Source organism: Fulmarus glacialis, unplaced genomic scaffold (genome assembly GCF_000690835.1).
Source record: "Fulmarus glacialis isolate BGI_N327 unplaced genomic scaffold, ASM69083v1 scaffold9058, whole genome shotgun sequence".
NCBI lineage: Eukaryota > Metazoa > Chordata > Aves > Procellariiformes > Procellariidae > Fulmarus > Fulmarus glacialis.
In genome coordinates, this window is record NW_009230122.1 from 6550 (window position 1) to 22523 (window position 15974).

Here is a 15974-nt window from a genome sequence, read left to right on the forward strand (position 1 = left end):
CCACACGATGGCAGCCTGCAGGCACCGACCGGAGTCTTGCGCCTGGAAAACTGCACGTTGGAAGCAGGGAAAGTGTTGGTGAAGAGTAGGAAAATAGTCCTCAGCAATGTACCTTTCTCCTGGCTATAGTCACTGTCTTCTTCCTCACCTGTTTCGGGCGCATGCCATCCCCGTGCGTGGACTGTGGTTTGATAATCCCTTGGCTTACCTGAGAAGGAACTGAGCACTCGGAGCAACCACGTTCTGGTCTGGTGTGCCCCTTGGTAGGGAGGTTGGGGCTGCTTGGATGACAGTGGAAATGAAAGAGAGTGATCGGGGCAGGAGCCTGGGAGGGCAGGCTCCCCAGGCTGGCTGTGCCGCAGCAGGTCATCTGCATGGGGCGCAAGGTGCTAGGCTGGGGAAAAGAGCGTCAAGCAGGCTGTTGGGGAAAAGAGTGAGATTCAGATTATGCTTTCCACCAGGTTTGCTTAGGCGCTGAGTTGGCTTCTTCATCTGACCTTCCTCTTCCTCCTGGCAGACTCTGAGACAGCTTTGGCTGACCTGACCCTGGACGTGCTTCGTCTGCTGCTGATGGATCACTGGAGCTGGCTGTGCACAGAGAACATCCAGAAAGTCTTCCACCTGCTCTTCGGGACCCTCATTCAAAGGTAAGGCCTCAGCGACCAACCTCACAGCTCTGTGAGGTGGCATTGCCTTTGGAGTTAGTCTAAAATGGAGCTTTTGCCTGAATGCAGATAAATGCTTTCCGTCGCATCAAACAACAAGGTTCTGTAAAGAAGATGTCGCATGTATGTAGAGTAAACATCTCGCAGATTTGCACTAGGAGCTGTTTTCACTGTGAGCAGCAATGTAACCAGCAGGCAGCCTCCTGTCCTCTAACAACAGGGGAGAGGAAGGATCCAGCCCTGGGAATAGGAGGTTTCTTGCCTCGTGAAAGGGCAAGAGTGCCCAGCTCCTTGGCTTTTCAGGGAGAGATTGGCCTCTGCTGACCTCCTGGTCTCTCGCTGCCCAGGGGCTCAGCTTGTTCTTTCTACAAAAGGAGAATGAACAGGCACAGGGAACAGTGTTTTGTCAAGTAACAGCTCAGAGAGTGGCCTCCCAGGGCTTTTGCTCTCGCTGATGCACCCCTTTCTGATCTGCGGTGGGCCAGTAGTGCCTGTGCCTTGGGCAGTGACCCACAGATGTATTAGGGAAAGAACCAGTTGGGATGTACTTGCCAAGCTTTTCTGAGGCCAGTGTCTCTGTGTGGTAAGGCACCAGGCCAAGAAACACAGAGAGCATTTCTGTTTTCTTGTGTAGGTCGGTGACCATCACTAGCTGAGGATGTGGTCCTTTAGAGGCAAAGGAAAGCCTTCCCGGAAAGACGTTGGCTAGGGGGAGCCTCGGAGCTGTGCTTTTCCCACTCCTATGCCCTTTTGTCTCTCGCAGGCATTCAAAGCCAGTGTCAGAATGTGCAGGGCAGCACATTATAACCGAGCTGGTAATTTAAGCTACCCTCAGCAGAGGTTGCTGGAGCGCTTTGAGGTCAGGGGCTGCTGGCCATCACTCCCCAGTCTGTTTCCTTGGGTGGGAGGAGGTGGGTGTTGCTCCCACTTCTCCAAAATGGGCTCTGGTCTCTTGGGGAATGAGCTGGAACCCAATCCTTGTGTGTAAGCACAGAGGTATGAGGGCTTGAATATGCACGTCATCACCTCCTAATAAGCTGTGTCCCGGTCACCCAGGGAGCCTGCGGCACCGACACGTGGCATTGGTATTTTCCACTAGAGAAGCTGTCATACACACAGCACATGCCTGGCTCTGGAAGGTGGAGGAGCTCCGCAGGTTGTGCTAGTGGAGCAGCGTGAGGATGAATGTGTTTGTAGCTGCTTCGCTTCAATGGGTCTGGGTGAACCCACGTGTGCTGCAGGCAAACCTTTGGCTGGAGGTGATGTTGGGAACTCCCGTGACTCCTTGGCGTCGTGATCAGGACAGGGTGCAAATACAACATTTTGAGCTAACACGGTGTCCCTGGTTCGGTACATGTCTGTGCTGAAATCCACATCTTGACGCCGGCTCTGCTCTTGTTCTGGGACAGTCAGGAGTCCGCAGCTCTGTGGTGAAGGGGACAGGAGAAGGAACTGCACCGTGTGAACTGACCCATTGCCAGGAGGATGGTATGGCTCATGGATTGCTGCAGGGAACACTTCCTCCCCTGTTTCTCCCACTGTAGTTGCCACCCCAACCCAGAAAGCTGTGTTTGGAACAGCGCTTCAGTCTCCCGAAAGGGTGGAGTGTTGGGGTGGAGGTTCTCCTATCTCGAATCAAGGGTGGCAGGTTTTTAGTGATCCTGGAAGCCCGTGTGGAGGACTGGGGCTCAGCAGGGTACTGCAATGGGTGCAGGAACTGCCCTGAGAGCAGTCAGTGCCTGCCTGTCTGAAAGCTGTCATCTGGTATGAGAGCAGAGTTCAGACAATGCCTGAGAAGCACATTCAAGATGAGGCATGTAGTCACCTCCGCAGTGGAGGGGAATTGGGAATGGGGGGGCTCCACGCTGGCTTGCCGTTGCACCCTGTCCCTGAGCCACGCAGAAGGGTGGCTGAGACTTGTACTCATGGCTGGCCCAGGTGGCCACTGCTGTCCTGAGCAGATCAAGAAGTCTCTAGCTCAGACCTGCTGCCAGCTGCCTACCCAGGGACACAGCGTGGATTTGGTGGCGTTTCTCTTCCATTTAAGTATTTGCAACTTGATCGCTGCTCGACCAGACCTGGCACAGCCCTGGCACTGGCATTCTGGCTGGCATTGCATCTGGGTACCCTTTACAGGTGCAGAAAATACCAGAAGCTGTTCTGGGAGCGCGTGCTATTCAAGGCGTCGTTGCTCCCACCTCTGAGAACAGACAGACAAACATGGGGCAGCAGATGGGCACGCATCCTGTCTCTGACCGTTGCTGGTCACAAAGTACGAGTAGGAATCATCCCTCCACGAGATGAGGTCCTTCTCAGTTCCCATCAGTGGTTGGGTTGGGTGGTGAGTGGTGGAAAGGAGGTGTCCTAGCAGTGTTTGGATGTTAGGAAAGGGGTTGCTGCTGGGTGGATCCTCCTCTGCCAGCTTGTATTTGGTGAGGAGCATGCTGCTCCTTGCAGCCTCCTCGCAGCTGCCTTCATGGGCATTGCTGCCGCTCTGCACCGAATGTGCCTCATCCCAGAGCAGAAGAATCAACAGAAAAACACCAGGAATAAGGTCCAGCTTCTCCGAAGAGCCAATCCCCCTCTCCTTTGGGGACTTTCTCCCTTGGGCTTGTGTTGCCCACAGCATCCCCTGCAGTGACATCGAGTGACTGCTGTGACCGCACTGTTGCTGATTATGGGACCTCCCTACCCTTCTTCGTTTGCCATTCTCTGCACGGAGCAACCCACCACACTCCTCTTTCCCCTCTTCTCCGTAGCTGAAATAGCTGGAGCCAGGCCACCATCTGTCTTCCCTGACTGTCAGTTTAATGGCAGCCAGCGAGAGGAAGGCTGCATGACCGAAAAAGGTATTGTTAAGTAAAAGGGAGGCCGCGTGTGCAAGCCCACATCTGTACGGTGCTCATCCCATTATGTAACGGGGAGTGATTCTTTTTTGGAGCCGAAAGGAGAGGCAGAGAGGCCGGGAGGCTCGCTGGGAGCGGGGACGACCCCGGGATCTCCACACGCTGGGTCCGTGCCTGTAAACAAACCCGCTGCCCCGCTCTGGCTCCGCACTCCTCCTCTGTCCGGCTCTCGCTTCCCTCCCACCGGCTGGAAATGCAGATCTACTGTCTTTCCTGGGGAGGCTGCACAGGGACCTGTTTGCAAAGGGTCGTAGATGGGGCTATTCTGGGCTCTGGGGGTGTTCGGTGGAAGAGCTAAAAAGCATTTGGAGAATCCGTGCGCTTTTTAGAGCCTTGTGAGTCAAAGCGGCATTAAAAATATACGGCAAGCACGCGAACCACGCCACGGCTGTGACCCTGCGCCCTGCCCTCGGTCTGTCCCCGACGGCACGATGGTCACTAGGTCAGGGGTCTGCCAGTGCCGCGACGAGCCGGGGGCAGCCGTGGAGCCAGAGCGACAGCCGCCGGGTACCAGCTCGCTGTGCCCTTCAGCTGCTGCTGGGGTTCTCCCAGGCCCACATCTGCTTCCCCTTCTGGAGGGGAGTCCCAGAAGAGTGCCAGGATCCCAGGGATGGACCTGGGAGGATTTTAGATGCATATCCAGGTCTGTATGCTTTTCCTAGCCCCTTCCCATGCATCACAACAGAAAGCCGTGGCAATGCAAACCACCGAGTGGAGGGAAGGTGTCGTGGCACACCCCGGCTGTCTGCACCCTGTAACCTGAGCGGGGCTGGGACACAGAGTCCGTGCCGGGGCTCGGAAGCGCCTGTCTGTATAAAGGAGTGTGTGGACCTACGCAGGCAGCTTTGATGGTGTCATGTTCCACCAAGCACGAGTTAAAATAAATGCAAAGCATCCCTGCCTTACCCAGGAGCTCAGCACCGCTTGGCTTGCTGTTCTCTTTGGGTCACTCTGGTGCTCCTCCGGGCTTTGTCCCCTGTCCCATCGTTCCTCGGTAAAGCGGTTGGATTTGGGGAGGTGATGTTCCAGCCTGTGTGAGACGTAGATGGAGAGCCAGGGGTGCTTTGCGACTGATTACAGATGACTGTCGGGCTTTCATGAGAGCAGTTTCTTGCAAGTTCTTTTAGCTCTGGTTCCCTTTGCGAGTCTGGCTAGCTTTGGCTTGTTTTACTTGTAGGGTTTCCTCTCTTGAGCTGATTCTCCTGAAGTTTCAGCCACTGCTGAACTAGCATGCGAAAGGAAAGTCTGGCTGAGCTCAGATCCGCCCACGAGCTTGGGCCATGGTCTTGCAGGGAGCCTGGCTCTTGGGTGCTGCAGTGAGGGACACTGAGCCCTGGGGTGGGAGCAGAGGAGAGAAGGGGCACTTGGGCAGTGCACAGGGCAGGTTTTGAATATGTACACTAAAAAGGGTCCAAGTGGTCCTGGGAAGGCTGTAGCAGCAGGGGTTGTCTTTGATTTGAGGTGCTAGATCCTGCCAAGCATTGCTGGGGGTCAAGAGCTGGGCAAGGCCACAGAGGCACGATAGTCTTCATCCTATCAGCAGTAGGTCTGGAATTCTTGTTGCAGCCTGGATTGTGGCAGGGGGTTCAGTCTGTTAGGGTTTGGATAAACAGTTTGGCTAGGTCCCGGTCTAAAGAGCAAACGCCTCAACACAGGCAGCCCTGCTTGCCTATGGAAACGATTTGGGCACATGGAGGAAGCCGATGCCAGGCTCCGGGGTGGGTACAGGGAGGATGCGGTGGACATGAATGGTGCTGCATCCTCTGCAGGCAGCTGGAGCCTGCAGGGCTGTGGGTTATTCCAGAATTTGTCCTTTCCAACGCTGTCCTGCACATTCAATGTGCCTTTGACGGGAGATGCAAGGCTGGGGGGAGCAGGTGGTGTCTCCCTGGCCCCTGAAGCAAGCTCAGAGCTGGCTGGAGGTTGCTCCCTGCAGAGTAAAAACTACCATCAGCAACGGGGCCTCTGGTCTCTAGGGAGCCTGTCGCATTGCCGTGGCCTCCCCTCTGTCCTTTCCTGGCTCTCCGTGCCATCAGGTTTCATGTCCCCCCCATCCCTGTTTCACTGTGTGTGTTGAGGGGTAACAGTTCAGCAGCATGGCTGGTTTCATTAGCTCAGCTTCTAGGCCCACCAAGTGAAAACTTCTCGGACCGATATCCATGGCCTGTGATTGACAAAGGTCCTGGGTTGTCGATTTAATGGGGCAACAAAGGGTCCTTGCAGCCAAGCCTGGGGTCCCTTCGGCAGTCCGGACATCTGTGCCAGTCCAAAGGGTGCTGCAGCTTGCTTTTGCGGCACGTCCCCATCCCTCCTTCACCAGGGATTCCGCACGGTGCCTGACCATTTCACAAGATGGGTTCGGGTGGGCTGTTGCTGAGGGTTACCTACGTGCACAACCCCAGGCTGCCCTCGCCTTCTTGCTGTCATCTTGGCTTCGGGGCTCTGTGCCGAAGCCTGTCGATGTCAGGCCAGGTGTCGCGGGCACTTGTGCAACTGCTGGTGTGAGTCAAGGAGCTGATAGTTTCAGGGAGTTGCTTGCTGGGTGTTTTTTTTCCTGTTTTTTCTCTTCTTTCTTCCTTGATCTCTGTGCCAACAGAACTGGCAAAAACAAAGACCCTTGGCAGCCTCGTTGATCCTCTTGACTTGAAAGTGCCACCGGCATGTAGTGTTGCCTGACCCTCTTGAATGTCCCTGGGTAAACCAGCCTGCTCGGGCAGCCAAGCACCTGCAGCCCTGGGCGTGCTGGGAACGCGCTGCCCATGGGCAAGCAATTCTGCCCAGCCCTGGCCATCTGGAGCCCCGCCGAGATGGTGAGCCAGACCTCGTCTCGGTGCCGGGTTGCACCGGGGGTCGGCGCAAAGCTGGGCTGTACATGTGTCACCCAGCGTAGCGGGTATCCTGGGGTAGGACGTGGCTGTGCGTGGGCAGACGTTTGCTGTGGAGGCTGCCCGTTCCCTCCCTGTTATCTCTGAAAAAGACATTAAAACCGAGGGTTGGCTCGTGCTCTTCAGGCGCCAGGGGAAGCCGGGAAGGTTTATGCTAAAGCTGTTCCCAGCGCGGCTGCTCCCACTTTCCTTTGGCTTCATAGCTGGCAGGTAGCTTACCACTCTGGGCTTGGGCAGCACCTCTGTGTTTTGCTGGCAGAAGCGAGCTGCCAAAACTGCAATGTCAGTGCAGCTGGAGCAACTAAATCCATTCGCTGTTCTGGCTTGTTACCTGGGGGAGTTGATTTGGGCACGTTTAGTAAGGGTCTTTGCAACTGCACATCGAGGGGCTGTGCTGGCAGGTACGTGGCAGCAAGGGTCCTGTCTCTCCCGTGGTGGTACAAGTGTGTACCCCAGCCTAAAAGAGTTTGTATATAGGGGAACCAACCTTATGGTGTCTTCCTGCTTGTCTCTGGATTTGGCTATTTGTATTGTAGCTGCAAGGAGAAATAGAAATTGCGGGCCTGTGGTATGTCAGCAAAAGCGATCTTCGGGACTGTGTGTGTCTTTGTGTGTGTATGTAAAGTAAATAAAAATCAACTTGGAAATGGGCCTCGATTCAGTTGTCTCCAAGCACCTGGAAATTTTGGATCTGGCTTTGAATCTCTGTCCCAAACAAATTTTTTTTTCCTCTTCTAGAAGCAGCATTCTTCCAAAAACAGCCACTAGAATGAAGCAAGCACTCTGTGCTTTGATAACAGTTGCAACGTTATTTTAACTGCATCTCTCTTCTTTTGACTCTGTTTCAACGATTAGATATGTGCCAACTTTTTTCCCAGATTTTAAAAAAAAACAAAAACAAAACAAAAAACCCCAACAACTTCCTGTTTCAAATAGAAGAGACAAAGAAGAAAAGGATTGAGAGGAAATAATGTCTCCTTGTTGGTTTTAGTTTTCCTTGGCTTGTGAGGGGTTAACGATGTTTTTAAGTATTTTGATTCTGAAGTGGGCTAATGAAGCAATCTGCTCTGAGCAGGACCTGGCTGAGACAGCCTGGCCTCTCCCTGGGGCACCGCTGAGAGCTTAATTGGCTCAATAAATACTTGATGAAGATGTTATCGAAAGCCGGGATGCTTTGTTAAAAATCAAGGGGGTTTTGGGACGATTGTTTTTAATCACATAGTTTTCTCCCCCTTTTCTGAGCCCCATGATGTCGCAGGGAGATCTAACTTGAGAAAAGCAAAAAACAGAGCAGCTCGGTTAATACACTGGAGGGAGAAGATGTTGGAGTTGGAGCCCTGTGTGTTTACACGATTTCTTTTTGCGGCAGGTGTGTTTTGGAGGGAGCAGTACTTAAAGCGGCACAGAGCGGTGCCCCAAATCCCAACACCAAGGTGTGGTTTCATGCCTACAGGATGATCTGTTTTTCCTTCTCTCTGCCCCACAGTAAAATGTCCCGCATACCCACTTCTTGCAGGGCTTCTGCCAGCTCCACCTCTCACTGCCTGGGTCAAGCAGGTAGAAAAATCCCACTGCCCTACGCTGGCAAGGCGCTGGTGCGGGTAAGTCTAATCAAGGCACGTTGGATGCCACCAGCGTGAACTCCTTGCAGCTTGATTTGTTTCTTGCTTCCTTCGGTGCAACTGCCCTCCGTGGAGCTGTGCTTGGGAGGTGTGAGACTGGCAAGACACTCTGTTCAAGGGGAAGGCACTCGGCCACAGGGCCACTGCCTCGCTGGTCAAACACTTCATTACCGTGTGCTCGGGCAGGGGTACAGGACGTATTGTTCATAGCATATACAACCGTAAACGTTTTACAGGGCAGCAGGAGAGGAACATTTCCAGTAAGGCGAGAAGGATAGTTTACTTTTTGCGTGTGTGTCTTTGGCCAGAAGTTTAAAAGGACTCGGGATGCTTTGTATTCTTTGATTTATGGAGGACTTTTTTTTTTTCTTTTCTTTTCTTTTCTTTCCTGTTTCCTTCCTCAGGGTTTACCGATGGCCTGGACAAGTGTGGGTTTGCTTTGAAGGTGTTTGAGCTGAGCGTGCCAGCAGTCGGCTGCACGTGTTTCTGCTGGCAGCTCTGCTGAGAAGGTGGACGTGGGCTCAAGTAGCAGGTGCTAAAAGCCGAGCCTGAGGGCAAAAGCTCTTCATTTGTGTTTTTCCATTCTTCTAACTGTGCCCGCTGCAGCTGTTTCTTCAGTTTTACAAGCTTTGCTCAGAAAAGTTTTACAGTCAAAGCATTGAAATGTTGCTCTTTCTGAGCCCTTGAATTAAGGATATTCTTGTGGTTTGAGGCACAAATTGGGGAGGAATTTGGGGGACAAGTTCTGCGAAGGGACGGATGGTCTGGTGATTTAAGTACCAGCCTTTCTTGATTTCATAAGTCAGATGCTTGAATGCCTTGTGTGTTTCCAGAAGTTGCTTTTTTCTTAAATCCTTTTCACTACCTTGGTCTCACGGGCCTTTTTCGAGCTTCTGGTTAGCCATGCCGTGTTAACTGACCTCAGGGAGATGGAGGCCTTGTTCTGGGGTGGAAAGTAGTAGATGTTGAGCTGGACTTGCTACTGCTACTATATTTATAGAGCTATTTGTATTTATAAAGCTAAAGCAGACTAGTAGAGGCTTTCTCGTCTTTATCTTCTTCCTAACATGGCCTCCAGTTTGTGTTTGTCTAAATCCTTAAAATCCCCAATTTTGGGGGAATCATAAGTGCTGTTGCTTCAGATTTTAATTACAATCAGCACATGTAACTCAACCATTCCTCAGCTCAAGTGAACTTAGCCGTTCTTATCCTAACCTTGATGGACAGGAAAAGCGGAGCTTTACCAGCTTCTAGCAGCTCTTTGTAAATTTGTAGAGTACCATATCTTTTTGTCCATTCCTGGTCCATTTTTATTTTCCAGACTAAGCAAATCCAACCTGTCCAACCTTTACTTGCTGAGTTGAGCTCTCTCTATCTGCAGGTGAACCCTCTGGGTAATCCACTTAAGTGAGCGCATCCAGCTCGCAGGAGCCAGGTAAACCCAGGTCCGTATGCTGTGTTTTGCCTGTTCCTGACTCTCAGTCTGCCTTTACCATCGGTCTTAGCAGCTTCTAGGTGCCAGAGGAGGGCCAAGGTATGTACGCCCCAGGCCTTGTTTCTCATTCCCAGGGCATTTCTGCCTTTCCTGTCTTAATGGGCCCCTTCGGCTGACCTTAGAGTTCCTGCTTAAGCCATGGCATTAAATCAGCTCTTTTTTAGCAGCCATTTCATTCCTCCATCACCAGCTATTTCAAATAGAGGACCCTTACAGCATGGGCAAGTTATGCTCCTCCAGACTAACGTCCAGGACTTCGTAGCGTTTGCAGTCTGTCTCTTTGCATTGGGCATTATCAAAGCATTTGAACGTCTGAGCCCAGGAGGTCACTTTCTATCTATTTCTGGTCTCAGCTGAAGTGTAAGGAGGTGGTTCAGTGGTGGGTTTGTTTTTCTTTATTTCTTATTAAGGCTATTTCTTCATGAAATAGCAGAATGGAAATAGTAACCTGTCAGCCATTCAAAAAAAAAAAAAAAGGTCTATTTGTGTTTCTTGCTGGATTTACTTCTACCTGGGAGAAGGCGTGTGTGTGCTTTTGATGTGGCACATGGATCTCAAATGCTTAGTCCTTTAATAGTATGAAAAATCATCTGTGATCTGCTGGCGAAGGTCAGCTTTGGACCAGCACGTATTTGGAGTTCCTGCATGAGAAGTGTGAGCTGTTAATCCTGATCCTGGTGCAGCAAGTCTGCCTGATGGAAAGGTCAATTTGCCATAGAAATCTGGGTTTTACTCAGGTAGGATTTTTCAGTAAAGCTTGGTGTGACCCTCCTTGAGTTGCAACTACAGTTGTGAGAGCTGAGGAGTTACTTTGCTCCTCACCATTTGACAACCGTTGCTCGAGCATGCCCCTGTGCGTGTTGTGCAAATGCAGTATGCATCCCCCCAAGTGGCTGTTGGCGGTGACTTTAACAGGTGCAGGGAGGAAAAGGCAGGTTATTCTGTTTTGATGTTTTCTTTCGGAGTATCTGAGAGCATCAGCTGCTCTCCCAGGGAGGATGTTGAGCCAGATGGACCAGTCTTGACAGTTGCTCTCTTCCCAGTGCTTTTGGGATGGGTCCCCACGCTGATGGACTGGCAAAAGGGAACCCAGAGCACAGTGACTTCGGTCTTCCTTCCATTTGCACCCAGCTTTGGTTTCTCTTCTTTCATAGAATCATAGAATCATTTTTTGTCCCCTTTCCTGTCTAGTTTCTTCCTTTTTTTGTACGCTCTGTGGTTTTGGGTGCCTCTTCTGCCTTTCCTAGCATTGAGTATCCTGCTGTCTGGGCAGCACGCCATGGGGCAAGTTTGCCTCTTCTTGCATGGAGCCGTAGCAGGCGTCAGCGCAGGTGGGGCAAAACCGACGGAGCCGTTCTCAGATCCTGCCCTTTGCTTCCCAAAGTGGAAGGCAGTGAGCTGCCAGACTAAGGAAAAAAATCCATCAACAGTATTTTGCAACTGTGGGAACTAAGACCTGTAAGCACTTGCATAATCGCAATGCGTGCACATGTGATCAGATTTATAGGTGTTACTTCTAGGCCTGGTTGCCTAGTTCTGGTGACTTTATGGAAATAAATGAGCTAGAAATGGTAGGTTGTTTGTATGGGGCCTTCCAGCATTTGTCAGTTCTTGGTCTGCTCTTGAGCTGTCTGGAAACGTGTGCTGTCTTCTCCAAGTTCAGCTTTCACTCTGCCCACTATTTGCTTGACTTTTTTGCTATTTTAGGAACATTCCTAAGAAAAAGAAAGCTTGTTCTTTGCTTCTGCAACCTTTTAAAGGATGGTAAGTGACTATTGCTGAGATGAATTTCAAGTCAACGTTCCATCTGATCTCCCTAGATGCAGGGTTGTACTGTTTGCAGCACTGTCCCCAAGTCTCTGAACTTCTGTTGCTTGTCAAATGTTTTCTCAATTAGGAAAGCAGGTTGTATAACAAAACATGTTAATGAAAAACCATGTTAATGAAAGCTCTTTCCCCTAGAGGAGCCACAGTTTAACACTTTAATTTGGTTGGGGATGGCTGGAGGGTTTAACATGATCCAGGGTGTTAAACTCTACTGATGGTTGGAGATAAAAACCCTTTCAGGCAATTGTATTTCAAACAAGGCCTTTTCCCAGGCAAGACTGTGCTGTGACATTTTGTCCTCTAAGACAGGTAGAAGCTACGCTTTGGATCTCTGGCACTATCTTGTAGCAACAAAGGCCGTTTCCCCCCATTTCCAGTGCTGTTACTGGGATCACTAGGAGCATTGCCTGTGCTCCAGTAAGACGGTGCCCTGAGATAACAGGCCTTACTGCTGCACCAAGGCTCATTTTCAGGTTTTTTAATGGTCTTTGCTTTTGCATCCTTAAAGACCTGCAGCTAGGCACCTCGTTTCGTGCTGAAGAAGGGAGCATCACATTGCAGCCCTGGCTCCAATGATGGCTGCCTGCCGCTCCTTCGCCCTTGGTTACCTTCAGGTGTTGCTATTCCCGACTCTCTGCTCGCATTGTCCCGATTGTGTGTGGAAAGACGCCCTTGGCCCGAATGCCTCGCCTGAGAAGAATGCAGACAGTCTGGCAGAGCGCAGGTTAAATAAAGTTTGCCTTGGCAGGGCCCGTGCTCTTGGATGTACTATGAGCTGCCGGGGCGTAGTGGTGACAGAATTGCAAGCACGAACACCAGCTGCCAAGAGGAACGGGTCTCCTGGCCCTGCTTGCGGACTCCTCTCCTCTGGGACTCTTGAAGTACTGGCAAAATCGCAAGCCTTCTCCCTACCCCAACCCCGTGCTGACGCTCCCCTCTTTTCTCCGGAGCCTTCTGCTGATGAGGACGGTGGCAGCAGGCCATTGCCGTCAGTGCTGCACCGCCGAGTCCCGGTCTTTCTAAATTGATGGGGACCCTCCTGTTGGCCTCCGTGGCGTCAGGGATTTGTCCGCTGGCCTCTCCTTATTCTGGGGGGAAAGATTTTGGGCAGTGACGAGTTTTGACTGACGGCTGTGGCTTTTGCTATTACACGGAGAAATTATTTCACGTCTGGGAAAGAGGGTCCGCATGATTGATTTAGAAACTTTCCCTGGCCAGCGCTTGGGTGGCGTGGACACATCTCCCCCGTTGCAGGCTGCAAACACCTCCGAGCCTTTATGTGGAGCGGCATTCCCGTGGCCTCGGGATTTGCAGGTTGTAACCGTATAAAGGGCACAGTCTTGGCCCAGCAGGAGGGCTGACCAGCAGTTTTGTTGGCAGGTACCTAACTTTCCTTTTAATAGATGTGCAGCGCCGGGTTTTGGATGGGAGCAGCGATGATTTCATTGCTTGCCACCGGAGGACAGAGCAGGACTGGACAGCAGGGAAGCAGGGGGGTGAGAGGAGCGCAAAGCAGCAGGATATTCGTGCCTTGCCATCCTGGGAGCGTGCGTTTTGGTCTCCAGGCGAGACACCCTTGACTCTTTTGGTAGCAGAGGGACTAATGAGAGGAGCACTGGTTGCCAGAACGTGCTCATGTCTTTCCAGTCAGTCATGGGGGTTGTTTTAGAGTTAAAACACCAGTTTTGGTGGTTCTTCCAGCTCCGTCTCAGCTTGTGCATGGACATAACTTAAGAGGTTAAGGCCAGACATATCCTTTAGCTGTGCTCCCTTTAGGGACCAGTTACTCATTTGGTTTCCTGTGGACAGCAGGGCGATGGACCTTTTCATGGCTTTTGCTTTTCCCCTGTGACTTTACGTATGTGTTTCTGCCTGTAAGATAGGGAACATATACCTATTTCTGGTGCATGGGGAAACTCAGCTAATTAATACTTGTGAAAATGTTTAAGGCATAGACTTGGAAACTGTCTATTAACTTACCCAGCAAGCTGATCTTCTACTCCAGGGCCTCTGATAGGCAGAAAGTTCCTGAGTTGGTACCAAGCCTGACTTCTCCTGACCTTTCTCTCTCTCTCTCTCTCTCTCTCCCCCCCTGTGCCCACAGGTGGCTAGAAGTCCAGGTGGTTAACCTGACCTGCACCCAGCGTTGGGTCCAGTACCTCCAGTTGCTGCAGGAATCCATCTGGCCTGGAGGAGTTTTACCAGCAGTGCCTAAACCAGCCAGGACAGAGGAACAGAAGAAAGCAGCAGCAGAGCAGGCCCTGCACAGCCTGATGGGGATCTTGCCTAGTAAGTGTGTCCCAGAGATGTGTCAGCTGCCCTTGAGAAACGGAGCAGTGGGGGAGGCTGGGGAACCCTCCAGTGCATTGGCATCTCTGGAAATGTGGTTAAACACAGAGATGGAGCCTGCTCATGCCAAGGCACTGGGAAACGTTCATGATCTTTGAGGTTTGAATGGTTTCCTGCAAGCAAAACCCAGAGTTTCACCCAGGATAGTTTACATAAGCATTCGGGAAGTAGCAGTTTCACAGTTCTGGATAGTTTACATAAGCATTCGGGAAGTAGCACAGCTCAGAGAGAAAGGACGCATGTCTTGGTGATTCCCAGATGCAGACCGGCCACATAGTCTGTGCTTGGTGCTGGTGGTGCATTTCCGGCTGAGCCACCTCAAACGAGGTAGGGCTCAGGAAAGCCAGTGCCACGCTGTGCTCCCACCCGCTACCGAAGGGTACCATTGCTGGGAAGAGTCATAAGGCAAAGCCTTTGGCTTCTCGCTCTAAAGAGTGGCTTTTCCACCGGACTGAAATCATAAGCCCAGTTGCACTGGATTTCCCTCTCTTGAAGTTTGACACGGGGACCTTTGACATTAAAGCAGCTGCTGCCTAATCCATGTGAGTGCAGTCTGAACTTTTAACTCCTTGCTGCAGAGTAAGGGGCCCTTACTATCCTTTGGGGATGAAAAGGTGCTACCAGTATATGCCCTTCCAGGCTGGAACGCTTTCCTGGCATTCGGTCCTGTCACTGTCTGTTTTCTTTCATGGTAATGTTGGGCATTACATGCCTCAGGCTCAGAGCACCATCACAAACTTTGATTTAGTACCTACTAGCAGAAGACTGGCCCTGTTTTACTACCATGGAAACGTGCAATTCCTAAAGCTTTGTCTCTGACGTTGACAGATGTGATCCAAGAAATCCTTGGAACCAGTAAATGTCGGATGAGCTGGAACCTGGTACTGGAGTCCCTGGGCCAGCCTGTGATAAACAGGTACGTGGATTATAGTCTCTTTACCCTGATAGCCTTTGTGATGGGGCCTGTAACCTATGCGCAGGGCTTCGCTGTGAGATTCATGCTGCCAGCTTCTTGGCACAGAACATATCTGGCGAATTTTCCTAGACTTACACTATCAAAGGGCATCTGGCTTGCTTATTATGCAGGTGCATGTCTAGGACCTCGGTCTGGCTGGAGATTATTGAGCCAGTCTTGTTAATTACGTTGTTGGGCCTGCTTAGTTTGTGGATGTCAAGGGACTGTCAGAGGAAATAAGACCAAATCCTGGTTTAGTTTGTTGGTTTTAGAAGCACTTAGGGAGCTGTGTATATGCGTAGATAGTGTTTTTCTGTATACCATCGCTGTGCATTTGGAAAGCAATGCTTTTGTGATTAACTGCATGTGCCACCTCACTCCGGGAGATGCATCTGTGTTTCCTGTGCTGCTCAGCAGCTTCAAACACCCACTGGTTTGAGGGGTGGAAAAAAACCTGAACCATCCCTTAAAACATTTCTTCTAGGGTACGAGATCTTTTGTCTTTCCCCTGATGGCAGTCAGAATACTTCTTCCTTGCGTGAGCTTTGGCTTCTGCGTGTCTGGAGCTGATCTCCCAGCTCCGCTGTGCCCTGACCAGCCTAAGCTTTGTCTTCTCTCCATTTCAGGCACCTGGTTTTCTGCCTCTTGGACATTCTGCTGGAGTTCTTGGTTCTGAAAGGCTCCAGCGATGAGCTCGAGACCGCAGCTGTCGCGCCGTCTGCCTCTAGTGGCCTGGAGAAAGCAGGCATTTCAGCACATTAACCAGGGCTGGTGTAGCCAGCAGTGGAGGAGAGAAGCAGTCACAGGCATGGGATGATTTGATTTTCAGTGTTTACTGAACATGTCTGGGACCTTCTTGTAAAGAATTTTTCCAGCCAGTGCTTAATGAGGCTGCTTCCAGGCTTCTCTCTTTTGGCTGGGTGATGGATTAAACCCAGTGTCAGGGGCTGAAGATGCTTTTGTGCCGTGTAGCGTCTGTTCCATTGCTGACCTGATGGAGAGCCTGGAATGAAGATGCCTGACCTCTGCTGAGCTGGACAGTCTGAGAAGGATATGCAGGCTGCCCACAAGCCCTGTTGTCTTGCCCCACGTTTGTGAACATCTCTAACATCTAAAGGCAGCCAGCACACAAGATTTGCTTTTGTGGCCTTCACGCTGGCATGCAGAAACTTGATGTGATGACGATAGATGTTGATAGATGTTTCTCCAGGATAGGCGAAGGGAAGACCTAATGCTGTCCCTGCTCTCTAAGCAGCCTGCCCTGTGCCTA

At 51.3% G+C, this 15974-nt stretch overlaps 1 protein-coding gene across 1 annotated transcript in view; it reads left to right on the forward strand.

The window, feature by feature from the left end:
- Nucleotides 1-15625, forward strand: part of SNX19 (sorting nexin 19) — a gene marked incomplete at its 5' end in the record, with an annotated part of 22167 nt that extends 6542 nt beyond the window's left edge. Inside the window, 4 exons of the mRNA XM_009584107.1 lie at nt 518-647; nt 13505-13689; nt 14578-14665; nt 15331-15625. Coding sequence (XP_009582402.1) covers nt 518-647; nt 13505-13689; nt 14578-14665; nt 15331-15466 — 539 coding nt within the window. The remainder of the gene's footprint in view (nt 1-517; nt 648-13504; nt 13690-14577; nt 14666-15330) is intronic.
- Nucleotides 15626-15974: the final 349 nt, after the last annotated feature.